This window comes from Panthera tigris, chromosome B4, assembly GCF_018350195.1.
Source record: "Panthera tigris isolate Pti1 chromosome B4, P.tigris_Pti1_mat1.1, whole genome shotgun sequence".
Lineage (NCBI taxonomy): Eukaryota > Metazoa > Chordata > Mammalia > Carnivora > Felidae > Panthera > Panthera tigris.
This window is the reverse complement of record NC_056666.1, coordinates 107,761,067-107,786,627: the sequence shown is the minus strand read 5'-3', so window position 1 is coordinate 107,786,627 and position 25,561 is coordinate 107,761,067. Positions and strand designations below refer to the sequence as shown.

Genomic DNA, 25,561 nt, shown 5'->3' with positions numbered 1-25,561 from the left:
AAAAATAAAGAATAGTTGTTTATCTTCTGATTACTGATGTATTATACATTGAAGATGACATCCATTCAATTGATTTGCTTGATTAAACAAAGCTCCCCTTACAGAATATACTAATTGATGCTCACAAAGACATTCACTATGTAGTTTATCACCCAACACAGGATACTTCCATGAGTGAAAGGCTGTGCTCTTGATAATTATAACCAGACAACAGTTAATAAACACATGTATATTTCCCTATTATTGGGACATTCTATTAAAAACCTATCACTGCACACATTAACATTTAATTAATATACCTACAAATATTTACTCACAGTTTTAGCTACTACTATCCATTCTACAGTCTTGGATTATAACATTCACTTCATAACTTTCAAAACATTCTTTTAATTGTAATCAGAATGCTGTTTCAAAAATGTAAACTTGATAATATTTCTCCCAGTTTGAAATGCTTCAGTAGTTTCTCTTTTATTCAAACTCTTGACTATGACCCTTATGGCCTGGTATCCAGTGCATGGTTCATGATCAATATCATCATAGATTGCTTTCTATCATTGTTGTCATCGTCATTGATCATTTTCTATGTTCCAAGACTTGTACTGACTGTTTTACGTGGGATTTCCCTTTTAATCCTGACAAAATCTCATGAGGTATTTTTATTCTCCCCCTTTATGAAATGGAGACACTGAGATTAAAAGAGGTTAGACTATTTGCCTAATATATAACTTGTGAGAGACAGTTAGATTTCAAAGCCTGGTTCTGATACTAGAGGCCTTGACATTAAACCTTAAATTATATTGCCTCCCTTAATGTGTTGATTAAAAGAAAAGCAATTGTATGACTCCGTAAGTGTCTTTTTCTGTCTTCTTCTTGTTACATCTGAGACTCATTTCCTGCTACTCCCCTACATCACAGTAAACAATCTAGCCATTCTGTTCTTACTTTCCTTTTCTTTTTATTTTTTTAAATTTTCTGAAGTCTATTTTTTCACTCTGAGAGAGAGCACAAGTGGGGGAGGGGCAGAGAGAAGAGGAGATACAGAATCCCAAACAGGCTCTACACTGTCAGCGTAAAACACAACATGGGGATCGGACCCACGAACCATGAGATCATGACCTGAATGAAAGTCAGACTCTTAACCAACTGAGTCACCCAGGCACCCCAGTTCTTACTTTTCTTTGAATGGACTGCCTATTTTGACTCTGGGCTTTCGTACATGCCGGGCCCTTTTCCTGGAGCATTGTTCCTGTTCAAATTTGTCTGGATACCTCATCACCTGTGAAGTGATCGATTCAAAGAGTTCTTTTCATCATTTGCTCCACTTTTGTTAGGTGCCCCATTCACTTCTTGCGGTCATGGTATTGATCACATCCTATTTTATGTGTCAGTTTGCATGTCTCAGTCTCTCACTAGATTGTAGGTGCTATGAAGGCAAGTACAAGGTCTATCTTCTCCACAGCTGAATTACTTAGTGTTTCAGCCCATAAAGCCACTTGAGATTGTGAAAGAAAATTTGTACCAGATGATGTCAAGGGATACTTTATTCAAGACTAGTGCAAAGGTGAAGGAGGGGTATTGAACTTACTTGTATTAAAATACAAGATGGGAGATTTTTAACAGCTGAGATGAGCTAGAGGAAAAAAATACTAGAAGATGTTATGGGGGAAGTTGATTAATGTGATTAGGCTATCTGTTTGTTAATAGTGCTTATTGAGGTAAAACTCCTACCCTCAAATAGAGACTTTGAGACAGAGGCACTATATTTCTTAATGTTTACATCCCAAAGGGATAGCTCCCAAAGTCCTAGAGAAAAAAATCTGGATCAGAAACTGACAAGAGTTTGGGAGAAGATTTGTACCTCAAAGGGACAGAAAAAATAATTTACAAGTTTAAAGTGGTCTAAGAAAAGAGAAGTCAAGGGCCTAGAGTGAGGGAAAGAACCCTTTCTAATATTTAGTCAAGCTGAGAGGAATTAGAAGGCCATCTTAGTCAAGATCTATTTGTTGAACCAGAAAATAGAACACTCCAAGAGACAGTAAAACACTCTTGACATGTAGTGATTAAGGACTATTACGTGACTTTGTGTTTATATTGTTTAAATAAAGTGTCGAACAATGCACACATGACATTGGGATTTTTAAATATTTAAACTAATTGTTCTAATTACTTTTCCATACTTTTTTTTCTAATTCACAAAGAAACAAACATTATTATAATGTGGTGCTTCACAAGTTAAGTTTAATGTTTTAATTGAACATCTTAGTTCTCCATTTACTGAAGCTTCTAAGAAATTACTGATAACATTAAATAAAGTACATTGTAAATAAATAGCTCAATATAAACACAGTAGCTAGACAGAACAGAAATAATAATTTTATTGCCTAACTGAAGTTCTTGCATATTTTAAATGATGTTTAATGTTGCTTAAATTGTTATTGCTGCAAAGGACATATATCCAATTTAATTAAACCTGTGTAATTTCAAAGAAGGTAAATTTAGTAGCTATATTTATATTCTCCAAAGTGTCATTGGGTATGGTATTGATAATGTTTTCAAGGTATGTTTGCTTTCATTTTTATACATTTAGGATCCTATTAATCACTTTATACATAGAACAGCCATTAATTTAGCTAGATCTATCATACTGTTCATTCTCTAAACTATGTTTTGTTGTTGTTGTTGTTGCTTTTATTTTTCCTTTTCAGCATCGTTCTTATGTCTCTCAAATTCAGATGTCCAACTATTGTGCATGCTTATTGGAGGTTAACCCTAGGCCTGAAATTCATTCACTGACCATGGCCATAGTTGAGTTTCTACACTAATGAGTTCATTGGGCAGAAATTTTGCAAAGATATGGGGGGAGGTGGAGGGGTAAACATTATCTACATTTGAAAAGACCAAATTTACAAATCAGTACTCTCTAATGCAATTTTTTTTCTCCTTGACTAACTGGGGGGTTATTTGTATGCATTCTAAGTGGCAGTGCCATGGGAAACTGAGATTTTTTTTGTCATTTTGGTTTAACACAGACTCATCCAGAAAACACAACCCTGATTTTGCCTGAGAACGACTACCAAGAGAACCTGAAACGTGAGTACTGTTTATTTGTGCTATTGAATTCTATGCTATATAACTGATCCCATGATATGGCATGGCTTTCATTAAGATATGTAATGGAAGACGATTAAATGTAATTGTAGGCTATAAGAAGTGCAGAAAGTGGAAACTGATATGTCTGTTTTATTATTCAGTTTAAAAGAATTTTAGTAGTAAATACTTTACTTTGAAGAAGAAACTACATTTGTGCTATTCATTCATGTTCAGTTTAAAGCATATACTTTTATATAGTTTTGATATCCCAGTTTATCTCTGGTTGATAAGAAATGTAAATATGATCTCTTACAAATACATATTTTCATGTTATTTTGAGCATAATTATTTTTTATCTCTTCTACGATCAATATCCCTAAGTAATTACAACATATATTTAGCATCTCAGTTTTTCTGTTTTTCTTTTTTTTCAATAGAATCCATAGTTAGCTAAAGGTAAAGGCTTTGTTGTGCCTTTCTTCTTGTTCTGTCACAGATCTGTCTTTCAGCTGCTTGCTAATTGTTGGCATCTCTTCTCCCTGTTTGGCCTCTGATAAGTTGTCTTTAATAACCTGTTGTTCCATTCTTGAACTTTGCCATGGTTGCAACTCTGGGGTATCAGAACTGTCAAAAATAAAAGTGAAAGAGCAAGAGGCACTGAGCTTATGAAAGTTAGAGAAGACATAAGGCCTGGTATTGATTGATGAATTTCTCACTGCAGATAGTTTTCACTTTATCCCATTTGCTGTCATAGTACACAGTACCTGAAATAATAAGGACATTTTTTTTTCCCCCAATAATGGACGATGGGGGCTGTTTGCTTTGTGAGAATCTGCCAAGGCCACATGCCATGAGGCTTTTATCTTTGAAAGTGAGGGTGAAACAAGCTTGCCTGGCTGCAGATAAGCGACTTAGAGGGAATCCTATTCAGATGTAGCTGTCACTAATTTATCTGGAGGTTTTGTGATTCATACATACTGTTCGGTGTGCAATGGAGCATTAAATTGCTTTCCTCTGGGAGCAGGTCACATTCAGGGGTCATCAGACCTATGCTGTGGGATGGTGCATTCTTGATTCATATAGCTTCTTGCTACTGAATTTTTATCTATTAGAAAGCTGGTAATTTGAACATATGTTAGATGATCTCTTGGAACGTTTCAACAGCAAAGGGACTGACAAAAATTTAACTATCTATTAATATGCAAGTGTTTGTAACAAAAAATTAATCAACCCTTCTGCTGTTAGCATAGTCATTTATTCTGATGATTAAGTAGTTCAAAAATGTTTCCCAGTAATGGCCTAGCTCTTGATGAATACATTTCCATGGCTTCTTTATTTATTTAAACAAAGGGATATGTACTTAACTGCATTAATTTTACTGGAAAAAAAAAAGTAGAGGTGATTTGAAACTGGTCTCACCAAAGACAAAGCTTTGGAAAATAAAGATTTTTCTCATTTACAATATAGTTCGGCTGTGAAAATTCCACTTTATTATCCTATATATTTTGAGAGAAAATGGCATACCTTGGAAAATGAGGCAGATACTAGTTCAAATCTGAAAAGGACATGAAAAAAGATGCTTATTTTTATGCATTAAAATTGTGCTGAGAGACTTTAGTACTGATCTATCTTTTTAGATGTGGGATATTTAGCAGATGAAAAAAAACTTTTTTTTTTCATTTGTTATTTCCATTATGTGGTATGTAAAACTAAAGCCTAGTATTTTCCCTTGGGTTTTAAGAGTGCTCCATTTTGTGTAAAATTACGCCGATAAATGGCAAAGAGGTAGTTAAATGAAAGCAATCACTGAAATCTTAAAGTGTTTTTAGCATGCATGACAGCAGTCTTAACAGTGGGTAAATTAACTATATAAACTGATGTGTTTTCTCTATTTTTTAAAATTTAACATTGTTTCTTAAACTCTCTATTGCAATCCAAAACGGATTATCATTTCAAGAAGTAGCAAAAAGAAAACTCTTTCAACTGGATAAAAATGGTGACTTTATACTGCATTTATATGGTATAAGTCTTTTGATATTTGTCCTAGTTGTAAAAATGTGGAACATTTAACATAAACCAGAATTTTCTTATTAATGAATTAAAGCATAAGTAGGCCATTACTGTGGGAGCCTATTTGATCATTTATGCATAATTTACAGTATTTAATAAGATATTCATCACATTTCCCAGTCTAAATTACAGTGACCTTAAACCCTTATAAGGCCTCCTAATAAATAGGAGTATGAAATAAATATATTTAATAACGTTATTTTAGGATTTTAACATGTTCTGTTAACTCTGGGGGGGGAAAGAAGAAAGACAAACAGTTCACAAAACTAGAAAAAAATACCAGTATACTGTATGCAAAGTACATATAATTAAGCATATTTCTGCTCTCTTCTTTCTATTAAATTTTTTTGTATTGAGAATGAAAAAAATGTCTAAATTTTGAATTTTCAATATCTTTACACCTTACTAGGAGGTATTTTCTTTCTTTTTTAAGGAAAACTATTTAAAAACACAGTCTAAATTCATATTATTTTTAGAGTAATTCAAAGAAAGAACTGTTTTGTTAGAGGCATTCATTGGATTTAACAAGTATTTTGTTACTAAGATTATAATGGTATTTTTAAATAGTTCTCTGTATCACAGTTTCCTCTGTTCTTTCCAAGAATACCTCCCCACCTTTCAGACTCTGCTTAACTGGCTTAAGTGTCATTTTTTGACAAGTTCTTTTTTAAGTATCCAATCTAGCTTCTTACAGACTGTTTTGACTTCATAGCATTTACCATAATTTTAAGCATTTTATTTATATTTTATTAAAAAATAAAAATGAATATAGAGTGAGGAGAAAGAATTATTTACTTGTGTCGCTTACAAAACTTAAGCACAATATTTAGTGCCCAGCATAGTGCCTGGAATATAATAGTCTGTAAAATTTGTGAGTGAGTGACAGTAGATAATGAAAACCAAATAGTTCCATAAATAGGAATATAAGAAACGTAATGTCTATATTAAATACATAGTACCAGCCATCATATACTCACCAGTTTATTTAACAAAATAATTACAAATACACATTATACACAAATAGAGAAGTCCACAAGCTTCACGCTTCAGTAGTTTTGCTATGCAAATAAAGCCTACCAAATTTTATTAAGTCCTAACTCCCACGGCATATGTAACTAGTCTTGTCTAAGACAAGATATGAAATATTCTGTGGATGTCTCTTTAAATAGTTTAAAGAAAAACAAAAAAAAATCTATGATTATTAAAAACATCTATTTGGGGCACCTGGGTGGCTCAGTCGGTTAAGCATCAGACTCTTGATTTCAGTTCAGGCCCTGATTTCTCAGTTTGTGGGCTCCCCTGCGTGAGGTTCTGCACTGACAGCAGGGAGCCTGCTTGGGATTCTCTCTGTCCCTCTCTCTCTGCCACTCCCCTGCTCACGCATGCTTTCTCTCTCTTAAAATGAATAAACATTTAAAATAAATAAATAAAAACATCAGTTTATTTTACAAGCATTTATTGAGAGATGAGAGAGAGTGTGTGTGTGTGTGTGTGTGTGTGTGTGTATGTATGAAAATGAAAAGACTATAGGAAATTTACTACTATAAACTGTTAATTCTCATTTTATGAATTCAATAGATAGTAAGAAAATTCAATATATACTTTTAAAAATATAATAGAGCTTTAACTATAAAGCAGAAGTCGAAATGTTAATAGTATCTAGCAGAACTAGAGTTTGTTTTCAGCTGGGACAAAGGAACAGCACATTGCTGAGCTGACACAAGCTGTAAAGAAAGCTGAGGAATTCTTTGCACAGGGAATGGCATAAGGAAAAGTATGAAGAAGACATTAGTAAGAATTACTTGCTTATCGCTTATCATCCTAAATATAGGTGGATGGGTTATGTTTGGCAGCTCCTATGAACGGAAGTTTTATTTGAAAATAGATTAGAACAAGATTATGGAAGATTTGGCACTAATTTAAAGAATTTAGGATCTGTTGACATGTAGCTATGGTCTCTGAGTATGTCCAACCTCTTCTTCTTTTAGAAGCATAGAAAATAAGAATGTGGTTATTTTGAAAGACAGTCCATACCGAAAAATCTGGTACTAGGTACTACAGAATTTTCCTTTTGAATGTGCTATACACATACATACACATGCACCTCCACATATGTGTGTATGGTATGCATATATGTAGGTGTATGTACTCCACTTAATATGGCTTCACTTTACAAAATAAATTAGAGATGGGGTGCCTGGGTAGCTCAGTTGGTTAGGTGTCTGACTTCGGGTCAGGTCATGATCTCATGGTTCATGAGTTCAAGCCCCATGTCAGGCTTTGTACTGACAGCTCAGAGCCTGGAGCCTGCTTTAGATTCTGGGTTTCCCTCTATCTCTGCCCCTCCCCCACTCACGCTCTGTCTCCCTCTTTCAAAAAATGAATAAACATTTTAAAAAATTAAAAACAAACAAATAAATGAATAAATACATAAATAAATTACAGGAGGAATCATTATCAAAATATATAGAAACTGCTAATGACTTTGACAAATGCTCAATAAACTAATAAAGCAGGAAGCCTGAAATAAAATATCAGTAACAGAGGGCTTATCTCTGAGAGACACTTAAGGAAAAACTCATAAGGATAATGACTTGTAAAATGCAAAAAAGTAGAGGTCGCATATTTAATTAGACTTTGATGAACAAAAAATCCAAGATACCTGTAACTATTAACTTCCTGAAACAAATTCTTGATACTATAGACAATGAAGCATGTAAACAGAAATTTTGTGATCATTTTCTTTTGGACAACAGGTAATAATTTCTTTGAAATTATACCAAATGCCAATATTATACCAAAATTATACCAAATGCCTTTTTGTAGAGAATGGAAAAGCACATTAGTGTATTAAAAGTGCAAAGAATTCTTACACCAACCGTTCAGTTGTTGTTTCACGTAGTATTTACCAAACTAATTTAACCAGGTTACCCCTATTTCTACAGTCATGCTCTTTCTGTGACTCCACATTGCCTACATCTACATATCGACTATCATTGTCTGAAAGCCTTTACTGGAAAAGTAAATGCACACTGTTGTTGTTTTGTATTTTATGTACTGTTTAAGAATCTTGGCATATTACAAGATTTCAAAGTCATTTTCCTATATTTACATCTAGAATCTTTTTGCTTCTAGCCTTACATTTAATTCTATGAGCCAGCTAAATTAATTTTTGTGATTGAAGAAATCAGGGGTCAAGAATCATTTTTAGCTCAGACCTTGCTCAAAATTAATTGAAAGTGTTTGTGTGAGATTTTTACCCTTCTATTCATCTATCTATTATTAAATTATTAAAGTATGCTATTGATATATTTGTCTATTATTTGTCTATTATTACTGAAGATTAAGAGCAAGTTTTTAAATAGGTTAGTGTAACTCTACCAAATGTATTCAAGATGATTTTGACTATTCTAGATCCTTTTCCATTTCAACTTAGAATCAGCTAATATTCTTATGATATTTTGATTGAAATTGTATTAAAGCTAACCAATCAGGAAGAATTAACATCCTAAAAATATTGAGTCTTCTCATGCATGAAGATAGCATAGCTCTTTTTATTTAGGACTTCTCTCTGAGGCAATTTGTAGTTTTCATAATAGAGATCCCACACATATTTTGTTGGATTTATTCCTATTAAATATTTATCGATGCTACTATTAATGTTAACATTTAAAATTTTTCATTTTCCATTTTAGTGTATAGAAATACAATCAATTTTTATACCAATCTTTTATCCGGTGGGCTTGCTAAGTGCACTTTTTACTCCATGTATTTTTGTATATATTCCATAGGCTTTCATATTGTCTGATATACATATGGCCTGATATATATACATATATACATGTGTGTGTATACATATTGTCTGACATTAAAATTTTCATGCCAACGTTTACATTTTCATTCCTCTTGTCCAATTTCATTAGCTGGAACTTCCATTACAATGTTGAATAGAGAAGGTAAGAACTGATTCTGCCATTGTCAATGTTAGGAGATACACATTCAGTGTTTCTCTCCTAAGTATTTTAGTTTTCATGTATTCTCTTAATGGGATTAAGCAAGTTCTACTCTATTCCTAGGCTTTTAAGAGTTTTTATCATAAATGAGTGCTAGATTTCAAATATTTTTCTGCATCTTTTGAGATGACCTTATTATTTCTCTTCTCTACACTTTTTATATATGTCAGATTGCATTGGTTAATTTCTGAATTCCAAAGTAAACTTGCATTGCTGGAGTATATTCTAATTGGTCATCATGCAGCATCTTCCATATACATAACTTGACTTGCTTTGCTAATATTATGTTAAAGATTTTTGTGTTTATGTTTATGAGAAATATTATGCTGTATTTTTCTTTCCATTTAGGTCTTTATATTATTTGGTCTTTATTAAAGACATAAAATGAGTTTGGAAGTGCTTTTTCCTCTATTTTCTAAGTTCATATATTATTTCTTCTTCAAATAATTGATAGGATTCAATGGAATAGTTACTTAAAGAGCTGTTTTATTAGCTCTTTATATAGCCTGGAATTTTCTTTGTGGGAAAGTTTTGAACTAGAAATATAATAATTTTCTAAATGGATAAAGGGATGTTCAGATTTTCTTTTTTTTTTTTAATGTTTTTAACATTTATTTATTTTTGAGAGAGAGAGAGAGAGAGCAGGGAAGGGACAGAGAGAGAGGGAGACACAGAATCCAAATCAGGCTCCAGGCTCTGAGCTGTCAGCACAGAGCCTGATGTGGGGCTTGAACTCAGGAACTGTGAGATCATGACCTGAGGCTAAGTCAGATGCTCAACCTACTGATCCACGCAGGCATCCCGTTCAGATTTTCTTTATTGCCCTATTTCAGTTATGGCCATTTCTGTCTTTTAGAAAATTAGTCTAGGGGCGCCTGGGTGGCTCAGTCGGTTGAGTGACGGACTTCGGCTCAGGTCATGATCTCACGGTTTGTGAGTTCGAGCCCCGCGTCGGGCTCTGTGCTGACAGCTCAGAGCCTGGAGCCTGCTTCAGATTCTGTCTCCCTCTCTCTCTGCCCCAACCCCACTCATGCGCTGTCTCTCTCTGTCTCAAAAATAAATAAAACATTAAAAAAGAAAAGAAAATTAGTCTACTGTTTCTAAATTACTGTATCTATTTACATAAAACTATTCATAAAGTACTATCATGAAATTTTGCTGAGGGATGGATCTGTAGTATTATAGTTCATTTCTAATAATGGTATTTTGAATTTGTCTTCTTTGACCTAAAGCTGGCTATGTATATCAGTTTTATTAATCTTGTCAAAGAAAACAGTTTTGCTTTTGTTGATCTACAAAATATTTTTCTTCATTTTCAAATTTATTGATAGCTGTTCCCAGTAATAATTTTCCTTTCTTCTACTCTTTTTGAATTTTAAATTGATTTTTGTTTTCCAACTTCTACCATAAAAAATTAGGTCATTATTTTTATACTTCACTTCTTTACTAATAGAGTAATTTTAAATTACCAGCTTTCCTCTATGCACCATTCAAACTGTGTTTCTTAGGTTTTGGCATTCACATTACCATACATTCTGAAATGATATCTAAATTATTTTGTGGTTTCTTCTTTGAAACATGGATTATTTACAAATGTAATGTGTAATTTCTCATTATTGGGATATTTTCTATCTTTTTAAAATCAGTTTTTAATAAATAGCCTTGAGGCAAAATGGTATACTGTACATTATTTCATTGTTTGAAATTTCCTGAGAGTTATCCTGTAGCCTATGGTATAATGAATGCTCTATGTACATCTAAAAGGAATATATCTTAAAACTTGGAGAGTAGTGCTTTATAGATTTCAGATAGTTTGATAATTTTGTTCATTGATTTTTTTTTGTCTTTTTGCTCTCAATTACCACAGCAGTACTAAAATCCCCATACAAAGTGTGGATTTGAGATTTATTTCTTCAAGTCTGTCAATTTTTGTCTCATGTACTTCTAAATTCTTCTCCTAAGTGCATATATAATTAGGTTTGTTATGTCTTCTTGATGGATTGACCCCTTTAATTATTGTGAAATAATATTCTTGATGTTTGGTAATACTCTTGGTCTTAATATATACTTTGTTTGCCTATAATTTTTTTTAACCTATTAAAATAGTAAATATTACATATCATGGCATTAACTGACAAATTATTACTATAATAAATATTAAATATAAATTGATATCTTTATTAAAATGTTCCCTAATGTGTAAATCAATAATTTTTTTTTGAAAATTTCTTTTTAATGTTTATTTATTGTTGAGACAGAGAGAGACAAAGCATGAGCAGGGGAGGGGCAGAGAGAGAGGGAGACACAGAATCTGAAGCAGGCTCCAGGCTCTGAGCTGTCAGCACAGAGCCGGATGCGGGGCTCGAACTCACTAACTGTGAGATCATGACCTGAGCCGAAGTCGGACGTTTAACCGACTGAGCCACCCAGGCGCCCCTATCTATAATTTTTAATACTCACCCATACTAATTGAATATAGAATACTGTTCACACATTTATTTAATGTGAAAAGGCATTTGAAAACTTACCAGATGAAAATTAAATCATTATATGCACATATTTTTAAATGAGAGACTTTAAGATCTGGGTAAATAATTAAAACCTCAGTATAGTAATTTGAAGTTAATAAAGACGTTAGTGGTCTATGTTCCACTTTACACATGGAGAGCTTAATACTGTGAGAAGCTAAAAACTGGTCCCAAGTCACAAATATTTGTGATCTGTGATTTGTGGCCTATAGGGCGCCTGGATGGCTCAGTCGATTGAGGTCCGACTTTGGCTCAAGTCATGTCTCATGGCTGGTGAGTTCAAGTCCCACGTGAGGCTCTGTGCTACAGCTCTGAGCCTGGAGCCTGCTTCAGATTGTGTCTCCCTCTCTCTCTATGCCCATTCCCCCCTTGTTCTCCCCCCCTCAAAATAAATAAACATTTAAAAAAATCACTAAAAAAATCAAAACATTCTAGACTGCTAAGGTCTAGTATATCCATGTTCTTTGTTCTACAAATTACTGATACTCTGGAATAAGGTCCTTGTGGAGATATCCAAAACTTTAAGCAAGAAATAAAGTTATCAAGGGGCACCTGGGTGGCTCAGTCAGTTAAACATCTGACTTCATCTCAGGTCATGATCCCGCAGTTACTGAGTTCGAGCCCTGCATCTGGCTTTCTGCTGTCAGCATGTGGAGCCTGCTTTGGAACTTCTGTCCCCCTTTTTCTCTGTCCCTGTCCCACTTGTGCTCTCTCTCTCTCTTTCTTAAAAATAAACATTAAAAAATTTTTTAAAAAGTTATCAAAAATTTAATGATAATAGGAACATGAAAAAATCAATGTCATAATATTCTTAACCAAGTTCCTTTATCCATCATCAATCTTTATCCATCATTTTTCTCAGTTATAAAAATGATTATAATTTATAATGGTAAAAATATATCTTTGTGTTTCCTTATAGCTTGGGGAAAAAAGACTGTGGTTTCAATTTGAGTGTCAATGCCCTATGAATAAAATATTCTCAAGAGTAAATGAGTGTGTTTACCTGTATAATGGAAAGGTGAGAAGAGAATTATCTGAGTAAATACCATCCATGCTAAAATAAATGCCAAAATATTCTTTGGAGAGAATAATCTTATTTCTATCATTATATACATGGAAAGAAAAATAACTGTTTAGTCCACGTTTCTCTTCTTGCATACGTACTCCCAATGGGATTATACTTATCTTGAGTACCTTAAAGTATGACTCCGATGCCCTTTAATTATTTTTAAAGTAAATATTTTTAAATGTCTATTATATTACTATATTACTTGTTTTAATGATCCAGTGAAGGGTTAATCAATCATGAATGCAGAGACAAAGACATGCCATGGACAGTTTCTTGGCAGAAAATAATTAGGTTGAAATGCCCTTTTTAGCAGTGTATTAGGAATGTGGCAATTAAGGTATAGTTAAGCTCTTTAGAAACATGTGCTTTTAGTCATTTTTTTCTCTAACAATAAGTAGCAGACATAAAATACTTAGTACCCGAGTGTGAATATGATTTTCAACTTCACGAACACCAAGACATTTTTAAAAATTCTATTTGCTGCTAATTTCTTTTGTTGACTGTATTTTTCATGATGATGGGAGATGCTCACTGGAATAAAGGCCATAATCAATCTGTTAAAGAAACTCTGCCAAGACTCTATCCTTAGTACCTTAATGGAATGTCAAGAATCAACTCATGCTCTCAGGGTTTTTTTTCTAACTTTGTAATGTGTCTTAGGATACTTCCACAGAAAGTAAAATAGAGTTTCCTTTGTCATTTGTCACGTTTGCTTCATGAGTTGTATTCATGAACTTCTTTCATTTACAGTGTATATATTATAAATATTGTTCTCTCCCAAATAAAATTGAAAATCAAACAGGGCTTAGCAGGTCAAGTAGTAAATTTATCCACTTAAATTTTGTTTATACTTCTGTATATCAGTATGTCAGTGTTCTAATTCCATAAATACACTGCTAACTCAATAATGTTAAGCATAGGTGGCTTAACGTTTTGAGGAAGTATCTTGACAATTCTCTTTCCTTCTTGTCTTCATGTATTCTGTAAATGTGCTGAATGAATTATTTGAGGCTTCCCCTATGGCTGTGTTCTCTTACCATAGAATTTTACATGCATTACTGTTACATTTAGCTAGTTCCTCTCCATTTTCTGTCATTCTTTACTAATTAGTCTTAATGACTGAGCTTAGAAGTTATCTTTTCTGGTAGACTTCCCTGAACAAACTTCCTCCTATTTGTACCTAAATATACTTGAGATTTTTTCCAATATAACACATTTTAGATTATAGACAGTGCCCATTGTTATGTTATTTTCCCTGAAAGATTGTATGCTCAATAAAGCATATAGCACCTGGTATATAAAAGATACTTAAAGCCCTCTGCTAAAAAAAATTAACGTATTTTGCACATTTTTAATCTTATTGCAGAAATTTGGACTCATTCTATTTTTGTGTTAATAAAAGTTATAGTATCCAATAAACACAATGACCATTTAAGAAGTCAAATTTCAGACAAAGGTGGGAGACTGACCACTTTTCTGCTTTCTCTCCATGCTTGAACTCTACTAAAATGACACTAAAGTCTATTTTGTTTTCCTTTCATGACACAAACTTTCGAGTTAGGGGAGATTGGGGGTTGAGAACAATGCGACAACATTTTGCAAGCTAAGTCTCTGGACTAGCAGTAAACAACAAACACATGAGAAAAATAAACCTAAGTTGTCAGTGGGAAAAGACAAGAAATGATATAATTGACATCGCACTGCACAATTCCCCAAAGTCTTAGTTATTTGCAGTACAGGATACCTCTGGCTTGGAGGATAAATGATGGGGTAAGGTGGAGGCAAAAAAAAAAAAAAATAGAGATTGGTTGAAAACAAAGAACTGTTAGTTCTCTGGATTATTTCATGTTTTAAAAATAGCATCCAAGTCTTGGTGGCAATCAATATCTTCATATATCTCTAAGCATGTTAAATCAGAAGTTTTGTTCATTTATTTTGATATTTTATTTTGTTTATTATCTTCATTTCCTCCAATTTTTGTTTCCATGTTTTCAAAAGTTTGATTTCTGTAATTCCAATTCTACTATACTAGTCATAGTGTTCTTAGCTTCGATTAAAAACCAAACATCTGAAACACACAAAGATTCAACCAGCACCAGGTTAATTTAGCTTTGAGAAAGGCTACACATCAGGGCACATAAACCAAGGCTGAGACAAAGACAAATCAGATAAGGCACTCTCTTCGAGTACAAAATTTAAGGGTACACCAATAACCTCAGTAATTCCAAAATTATTTTAATAAAATATTTTTAAAAATAAAAATTAATGCATAATCCTAAAATGAGCAAAATAATCTTTTTTTTAAAATAAAGACAAGACCAATATTACTGATTTTTCCCTTTGCCTCACTCTGATATTGCTTGGCATGGGGGATTGCAACCTAGGTTGTAACGTAAACAAGAAGAATTCCCGGGAAGTAAACAAAAAGACAAAGAGATGAAAAATAGGAAAGAAAAATAAGCAAATCAGTGTATTCATCTAGGGGTCCCAACATCTGAAGTATAGAATTTCAAAAGAGAGACAGAGAGAGAGAGAGACAGAGATAGAGGGAGAAATAAAATAGATGGGAAATCATCAATAAAATAATTTAATACAAATTTCAAAAACTGAAAAACTTTCCAGATTGCAAGTGCCACTAAGTACCTCACACAGTGGATGAAAATAAGAGTAAGGGACTCTTGTTGTGTTAAAATTTCAGGAATATGGAAGTTTCTTCAGACTTTCAGAGCTGGGTCAGGACAATAAATAGATTAGATGCAAAACACCAGAAAATCAGAATGGATTCAGATTTTTGAGTGGCACTTGTTTTCTCCCAAATTCAGATGCTTTCATGAACTACAGTCTTTAAAGGAAAAGATATCTATAGAAGTTTAGTTGGTAAATGTTTGTTGAAGGAAAGAATAGAACAAGTTGATGAATAAGATCAAGGAGGCTCAGATGTACAAATATGAAGATCCTGCAGGACACCAAAGATTAATTTGTTCTGTGTTAAAAATTTTAACTAGGGGCACCTGGGCGGCTCAGTTGGTTGAACGTCCGACTTCGGCTCAGGTCATGATCTCGTGGTTTGTGAGTTCGAGCCCCACATCCGGCTCTGTGCTGACAGCTCAGAGCCTGGAACCTGTTTCAGATTCTGTGTCTCCCTCTCTCTATGCTCCTCCCCTGCTTACATCCTCTCTCTCTCTCAAGAATAAATAAAGAAAAAAAAATTAATGTAACTAAATGTGATTGGTGAAAATTCTCTGGAAAGAAATAATTTCCAGTCTAGAATTCTGTGTCCAAAGTATCTATGAAATGTGGAGATAGATTAAATACCTCATTAGTCATTCAAAGTGTCAAAGCATTAGTTTTCACGCATGATTTCTCAGGAGTCTACTAAAGGCTGTCCTCCACAAAAACAAGGAAACATACCAAGAATAATGTATATATATACAGACATACACACATATGTGTAGTCATAGTGATAAACATGGAGAATGCCATACAGATAAATATAATATGGCCAGTATTAAAAGCAACAAAACATTTAACATTTTATTATTTTAAAAATTTTTTAATGTTTTTATTTTTGAGAGAAGGCGGGGGGGAGGGCAGAGAGAGAGGGAGACACAGAATCTGAAGCAGGTTCCAGGCTCAGAGCTTTTGGCACAGAGCCCGACTCAGGGCTTGAACCCACAACCCATGAGACCATGACCTGAGCCGAAGTTCGATACTCAACCAACTGAGCCACCCAGGAGCCCCTAAAACATTTTATTGTTAAATATCAGCATGTTTTAGACACCATTGGATGGAATTAATAATGATAAATCAGGCTAGTTTTTATTGAGCATTTTCATATGCCAGTTATTCTTCCTATGTACAATACCTCATTTAATCCTCAAAGTAATTCTGAGTATGAATGATTAGTTTTCCTTATTTGAAGGTAAACTTAAATACGTTCATATGTGGTATTCCGTCTGCACAAATGTAAGCATTTTTTATAAATACTATCTGCTTATTTCCTATTTCATCCTACACAGTTTCTAATAACAGCATGGAAGATGTGAAATCTGTCTTAGAAATAATACAACAGCTAAGCAAATGGCTTACATGACCATATTTCACAGTGCGGTTAAATAGAAACTGACTTAAAAGGCTTTCAAATAAATAGATCTTTCTAAATGTATAATTCACTGTGTGCAATATGTTATTACATAACTGTGTTTTTAGGCTTTCTTACGGCATGTGTAGCTTTTTTTTTAATCTGGTGATGTATTTAAAAGTGCATCATTTAGAGTATTATAATATGCAGGTGTGACTGTTCATTTAAAATAAATGTAAATTGGGGCGCCTGTTGGCTCAGTCTGTTAAGTGTCCAACTCTTGATTTTGGCTCAGGTCATGATCTCACCAATGTAAGATTGAGCCCCTATGTCAGTCTCCACACCGAGCATAGATACTGCTTAAGTTTCTCTGTCTCCCTCTCTCTCTGCCACTCCCCTGCTCATGCTTTCTCTCACTCTCTCTCAAAACGAATGAAACAAAATAAAAAATAAAATAAAATAGTAAATGTGCAACAAACTCATATATACATTTTCTACTAAGTTCCACAGAAATAACAGCAAAACTGTTATACCATTAAATTGTACCTGGAAATTTTTACTGAGAAAATTCTAGTATGACTTCATGACTTCTCTGATGATGAAGGCTCCAAATTCAACGTCACTTTTCTGAATCTTGGCATTTACTGTTCATGCCAAATTCATTACTTGAAGTGATGAACATGAGTGTCTTATGGAATTTCAGCAGATGTTGTTGGTCTGTAAATTTCAAAAGAGCTACATGAGTTACTAAGATGATCAAGAATTCAAAAGAAAGTTGAGGAACCTACTAGAATAGTCTGTAGCACAAATATAAACAGCCTTCCAGAAAGGCCTTCCTATTTCGGTCAGCCCCTATTAAATGGATCGTGATGTAGGAAGTAATAGAAATTAAGGAAAAGTTTCAAACATTAGCCACAATTCCCACCTACAGGACCTTTCCAAAGACATTATTGTCTTGTGGTAATTTTCCTTAGTCCTTCATACTTCTCCCTACCATAACACTGAGCCCTAAATTAAGAGATGACAAAATCAAAAGTATCTTTAATTTTAACAAGCTAGTTGAAGCAAGTAACAAATGGAGAACTTGCTGAAAAAGAACCTTTCCTTCACCTGATACACATCTTCCAATCCTTGCACATCTGTAGAGATAACATTTTGTGGGCAGTCTACAGTATGGGGCATCCTAGTGAAATATATATCCTAGTGATAGTGAAATATTATGCTTTATTGTAGGAAAGCCATGGTGAAATAAATTTTTGCAGTCTCTTTGCATTAGTACTTATAGGTTTGTATCCTACTGTACTTACGTAACTGATTGTAATCAGTTTAATGATATGGTTCTAGTTATTTTAAGAAAAAAATTAAGAAAGGGAGACTGAGCTGACTAAAAAGTATTCTGATATTTGAGGAAATCATATAACAAAGCTTCCTGACATTAAAGGATAACTTGTCTAAATAATTCTCCTTAACTACCTTATTACCTAATTTTTATTATTGTTGCTTAAGGGGGAGTAAGTTAAAATATTTTGGAGTTAGTTAAAATATTTTGACTTTAATTGTTAACTTTCACAATTTTCATATTCTGTTGAATTTTGTTGTTGTTTGGAGAATCAAAATGGGTACAATATTTGCCCACTTCCAGAGACATAAAAGTTCAAATGGTTTTCATAATTTTTTAAATAAATGATTCGATAAATTGTTCTATAAAAACAATTTTATTCTGTGACATAAAATATGACCTATGTTTATTTACAAATAAGTAATTTATAAGTAATTTCATCTGCCGTTTCTGTAATACAAAGTTTACTATTTTATTACAAAGTCTGATGGATTTAAATCTTTATGATTCTTTTCTTCAGCTAAGTGGCTGGGTAGGAAATAAAACTTATTGGCTACTTATTATGAAAAGAGATGGCTTATCTAATTTAACCCTCCAAAAATATTCTATAAACGAAAATATAGTCCTCATCTTTATAAATAACAAGGAGATTCATGTTAGAAATCTAATTTGCTCAAAGTCACATAACCAATTTAGCAAAGTCAAAATGGTCTTACTAATGCCAGAGCCTATGTGATGCTTACCACACCACTGACATTAAGAATGTAATCCCCTTGGTGATAATAGAATTAAAGAACTACATAGAAGTCCTGTGTTGGGCATGAATTTTATTGCTTTGAATACAGTACCTCCTTTAGGTCCTTTCACTTTGCCCACTTTGCAGATAAATAAACTGAGCACTCAAGAGGCTTGGATTTGCCCATGCATAGAGACAAAGAAGTAAAAGTCAGGTGAAATTACAAGCATTTTTATCTTAAAAATTTTTTTTTACATTTTTTTTTTATTTTTGAGAGACAGAGTGAGACAGAGTGAGAGCAGAGGAGGGGCAGAGAGAGAAGGAGACACAGAATCCAAAGCAGACTCCAGGCTCTGAGCAAGTGTTCAGCACAGAGCCCAACACAGGGCTCGAACCCACAAACTGGGGGATCATGACCTAAGCTGAAATCGGATGCTCAATCGATTGAGCCACCCAGGTGCTGCTGAATTGCAAACTTCTTTAATTGCACGGTTAGAACTGGACACTTTTGCCAGTATTCCACTGTAGGTTTATTTGTGAATTTGGTTAAGGATTTCTTCACAAAGCTATAGTAATTTCTAAATAAATACTTGTTTTATGTGTCACTGAAGAATGTCATGATTAATGAGAACTTCACATGGAAAGGCAAGGAAGGGATCCAATACATGGCTACAGGGAGGGAAAACAACCTTTTCTAATCCCCAGTATTAGCAGCTACTATGAACTAAATTATATTAGAGATAATCAAATTTAAAGTATCAACAAAATAAATGTCTGTGTTTGAATGTCTGCCTACAACAAATAAACATGCATGGTATTGATCTGGTAGCTCAAATTGTTATTCATTCTTGTGTGAAGCATCAGTAAAGTAGGCAACATTTATATTAAAACAATTGATCTGCATCCAAACATCTACTATAGGTCAGAAAATTTGACATTTATTCTATAACAGGTATCAACATAGCTGGAATAATTTTTAAAAAACTCTCATCTAGAACTGAAGATATCATTTTAATACTGCAGGCCTGAATAATAATCATCAAGAAGTAGTTCTTTGGGAGAAACAAACAATTGTCATTAGATTTGTAAGACTTCCATTGAGTGGCTCTAATAAGCCATATCTCTTGAGAATAATACAAAGCAAGTAAACATCCAGACATAAATCTGGTGCGGAGAGCAAATGTTTCTGGAAAAGAATTATTGACTATTTTCCTATTTTGCTTTGTACAGGCAGAAAAAAAAAAGCCCTTTGTTTCCTTATGGATTAGTTACCAAGGTATTTATACTCTTACCATTTTACCTTCTAATATAAAATTAGAATATTCTAAATGGTACAATTACTATGTTGCTCATATAATCCTCCCTTTAGAATTCACACTTAATAAAGTGGCATATTTGAAATATGATCTAATTACTTCTGGGTTTAAATTTCATGTTTAGCAATAAAATGTACAGCTAAAAGTGATTAAAAGGAAAAGGGAAATAAAGAAATATATCAAAATCAAACATAATAAGATAAAATGAATGCAAAATACATTATAATTAGTAACTAAGACGCACAAAAAGAGTGGGGGAATGTTAAGAGTATGAAAATATATTTCAGAAACCATATCATGATGAAACCAAATATGCTTGTGGCTCCTACTACAACATAAGAAGTATTTACTTTCTATGTAGGTGGATCACACAGAGGCATCAACCATTCTTTTAGCACCCATGAGAACCTGCAGAAATTTGTGAGATGGATAGCTGAAATCAAGGAGTAGTACGTAACCAACCTTACAGGAAAAAAACTGTATTTTGTTTTTAACTATAGAAATTTATCTTGCTAGTTAAGAGATCAATGAGTTTGTGACAATATACTTGATTTAAATTACTGTATTCAATTAAAAGGAAATAAATTGTTTCCAGTGATAAATCAACTAAAGAATTAAACTAATTGAAGTCAATACTTTTCACCAGTTTTTTTCTTGATTAGTAAGTTTATACAAGAAAGTTAACATTGTCTGCATTCAAATATGGTATTTTGTCTTCTGATTTCTCTATTTTACATACAGAAATATATACACTGGGCATAAAACTGTTGACTCGTTTAGGCTAATCAGTAAGATTGAGCACTGTCAGTAGTCTTTGATTTCATATATCAGGTTGGTATGAAAGGGATTGTAGGAAGTATTAACAAGTTTATTAGGACATGTTTCAGTCAGAAAACATAAAGCATGAAGCTAAAATTTTATTTTTGAATAATTTTAATAAGTAAACATAGGAAAAGAAAATATATTGTAAATTCAATTGTGTTTTTTAAAACTATCATAGTTATTTTTTTCATCACTGTGAAATTCCTTTGAGTAATGACTTAAAACATAGCATGTATAAGAACAATATTATGAGTTTCTTAAACTATATTAAGTATATTATTATAGTTTCACATACTTCTTTTTCTTTGCTTTTTGCCTATTGAAAATTATCCTAATAATTTTATAGTCCTAAAAAGTTATTGGTTCTTTTCATTTTACCATTTCTTTAATCTATTTTAGAAAATAAAGATGGAATATACTAAACTTATGCCATATCAACCACCATAGTAACCAGTAAACAAAATTGGATTAAAAAAAATAAGAAAAATCAAGTAGCGTATTAAAATACAGAAGAGTATGATAATTTTCCCTGAATTCAAGAAACTTTAGAGAAAAAGGCAAGTTATATTATCTTATCAGTCATGTGCTTTACCATTCCCTGATGCAAAAGAAAAAAGCAATATGACAGTAAGATATATTTCTTTACAGTTACTTTACATAATTCTTCAGCCACCGTAGCTAGAAACAACATTGTTAAAATTAAATAAACAATTGGAATTTTAAAATAGGTATCAGAAAACTTGAAATAAAAAGTATATTTTTTCGAATATATTCACAACTCTGATATTCATAAATAGTATCTATAACTACTTTACTTTTTAAATCTCTCATATCCTTTAATTATGATTATCTTAGAATCACTTCCTTTTATTTGAATAGAAGAAACTAACTAAAACAAAATATGTTTTATAAAAAAGAGCATTTATTTAACCAATAAAAAGTCAAATCATCTACAATCTAGAAAATCATGACTATATGCACATATAGATATATCATATATTTGTGTACACTATATACACATATATATCATGACTATATATATATATATATATATATATATATACACACATACCTATAGATGTATTAGCATAATTGGTATTTATCTCTTCATGTATGCAAATTAACATGAATAAACATAACAAATCAAGATTCGATGGCTAGATACGCTATTAGGAATTTTATATATTTTATATTAGGGACATAAGGTTTGCATAATACAATCTTTGGGGTAGTTACTACTATCCTTATACAGATGAGGGCATTGAAATATGATGTAAAGTATCTTGCACACGGTCACAGAGCTACTAAGAGACAGAGTCATAATTTGGTCTGGAATGGTCTGACTCTAAAATCTGAATTCTAATTCACTTCTCTGTACTGATAGATAATGTGCGTCTGCCATCTGAATCAATAATCTTGCCTGAAGGCTTTAAAACCGGTGGTTTAAACAAATGTATGATTTTTTTTCAGGGATTTTTAATAAAAGTGAGTACCTGCCCTTATTTTTATGGTTGGAGGAAAATATACACTCTTGCCCTCACTTGATAGTGATAATAAAACATGTAGACCCCTGCAGTGGTTTGCTACTCAAGAAGGCCAGTGTAAGGATAAACCCATCCCATGAAGAAAGAAGGAAGTGAAGGATTTATAGAGAAAAGAATCTGCATTAACCTGGACTTACATCAGGTTGGAGCCTGCATCACATTATTGAAGCAAACTGAAATTGTGGTCCAATAACAACACTATTCTCTCTACATAAAAGCTTTTGTAGCTGAAAACTTCCATAGAAACATAAAGACGGAGAGTAATAAGTTTCACCTCTGTTAATTCAGGACTTTAATGTCCCTAATAATATTGATATTGGGCCATGTACTTCTTTCTATTAATCTTTTATCATGACCATCCATACTGTTTCTCAATTCATCATGCAAAAATTGATAGGCAATACTAATATTTTGTTCAACTGTTCAACTTCTATACTTTTCTCATTTACCATTATTTTCTCCTCTTTTATTTTCCCTCAATAAATACTAACTAGAAAAAGAAATGTTTAAAATTGTCTTTTAGATAAGATTATATGTTCATCTACAGTTCTATTTTCACATGTCAGGTGCAGCTTTCTAAAAGTTGGAAATATATACAATAAATAATGAAAACATAATCATATTATAAGAGATAATGAAACTTCTGACCTCAGGATTTTTTATAACCAGAAACAAGATGATTACATGGCTTAGGAAAAGACTCCTCTGAATCTAAAGGCAATATGGAATAGTAAGAAAGATGGCAGTGATCTAAAGGGCTTGTCCTCTCTCTGTCTCTTTTGTTAGATGTTTATTTATTTTGAGAGAGGGAGAGCATGAGCAGGGGAGAGGTGGAGAGAGGGAGAGAGAAAAATCCCATAGCTGACAGTGCAGATCCTGACACAGGGCTCAATCCCATGAACCGTGAGGTCATGACCTGAGCCAAAATCAAGAGTGGGATGATTAACTGACCAAACCACCCAGGCCCCACAGGCTTTTCCTCTCTGTATAGAAAATCTTGCACCAGGGCAACTCAGAAACAAGAGACAATACTCATGTGTGAGAATACTCAAAGGCCATAACAGCAGCCAATTCAATATGATCATTTTAACGTAAAGCATTTGTTCCCTGAAAGTACTAGGAAAATCTGTATTTGTATACATCATCTCCAAGTATATGGACATGAATGTCTAAGATATCTGTGCATCAAAAGAGAAATACCGATAACATGCAATTCTATATATTTTGCTGAACTTTAGCAAGTTAAATTGATATCCATATTTCTATTAAGCATGTAAAACTGTGTAAAGTCCTTTTGAAATGCTGTATCTTTAGCTTATAACAATTCTTGACATAAGTTAAAAAAATTTTATTAGTACCTACATCATTTACTACAAAGTAGGAAAATCACAGCTAGATAATGTAAAAGGAGAGACCAAGAAAGCCTTTGTTAATAGGTCTTGTTATTTCTTTTCTCTTTGTTTTCCCTTATAGGACATGTTTAAAGAAAACACATTATAGGTACTCAAGGTTATATATATATATATATATATATATATATATATATATATATATACATACACATAGATATAGATTTTTAATACATGGTAGTAGATTTATTGTTTTTATAATATATGCATAGAATTTAAATTTATTATAGTAATGTATATATTTTTATATGACTTTACATAAATTATATAAATACATATGTACATATATGTATACATATATATATATATATATATAGAGAGAGAGAGAGAGAGAGAGAGAGAATCTTTCAGAAATAGATCTAAAATTTTATTGCCTAGGAACTTTGGCATAAAAATGATGTCAGGTCTATTACTTAGGATCATAGACTACTTTTTTTCCATGCTCACGTTTGGTTGATTTTGATTATCATTGTTCATGAGCATTCCAGAGCCTCATGACTGCTATGGTAGTTTGAATAATGACCTCATCCAGGTCTTATTTCTGGAAGCTGTGTTACTATACATGACAAAATGAATTATGTAGATGAGATTCAGCTAAGCATCTTGAGATGGAAGGTTATCCTGAACTATATGAGTGAGCCCGAAATGTAATCAAAAATGTTCTTATACGAAGGAATTTGTGCAAGAGAATAAGGTGATGTGAAGCCTGGAGTGACATGCTAGCCTGTTGACTTGGCAGAGGCCATAAGCCCAGGAATATAAGAAATGCAACTCTAAAAGCTGGAAAAACCATGAAAACAATGTCTCCCCTAGAACCATCAGTGGGAACACAGCCCTGCTGACACAATGATTTCAACCCAGTGAAACTTATTTGTACTTTTGGCCTCCAAAAGTGTCAGATAATATATATGTGTTGTAATAGATGAAATCTGTAGTAATTTGTTAAAGCAGCCATGGGAAACAAATAGACATACTGTATACAGGTCCAGATGCAGATTACTTAGACGTCTGCATAGCAAATTTCCTTACAGATTTAAAAAGTTTGCTTAAATGACAATGAGACTATTCTAATCATCTTATTAAAAATTTCGGCTGAGGTCGCAATATGTATATCAAGACAAAATATACTTTATAGCAAAGACTATAAGAAAAGACAAAGAAGGGCACTATATAATAATAAAGAAGAAAATCCAAGAAGAAGACATAAAATTGTAAATATTTATGGCATGCATGGCAGCGCTGAAATACACAAAGCAGTTAACAACTAACATAAAGGAACTAATTGATAATAATACAATAATTGTAGGGGACTTTAACACTCCACTTACATCAATGGATAGGTCATCCAAACAGAAAATCAACAACTGTGACTTTGAATGACACACTGGACTAGATGCATTTACCAGATGTATTCAGAACATTCCATTCTAAAACATCAGTGTACCCATTCTTTTCAAGTGCACATGGAACATTCTCCAGAATAGGTCACATATTAGGCTGCATAAAAAGCCTCAGTGAATTCAAAAAGGTTGTAGTCATAG

General features: G+C 32.9%; 1 protein-coding gene across 6 annotated transcripts in view; it reads right to left on the bottom strand.

Moving 5' to 3' along the window:
- Positions 1–25,561, bottom strand: part of LOC122240403 — a 140,802-nt gene that overhangs the window by 42,481 nt on the left and 72,760 nt on the right. The window contains exon 5 of one of the 6 annotated variants that reach the window (XR_006220094.1): positions 17,401–17,571. The exons of 4 other annotated variants lie outside the window; for them this stretch is intronic. Coding sequence is in view for 1 of the 2 variants with exons in the window: in XM_042992849.1 (XP_042848783.1) it covers positions 4,638–4,648 (11 nt within the window). In the remaining variant the exon portion in view is untranslated. Of the gene's footprint in view, positions 1–4,568; positions 4,649–17,400; positions 17,572–25,561 lie in introns of those variants that run through there. One more of the 6 variants, XM_042992849.1, reaches the window with a different exon arrangement.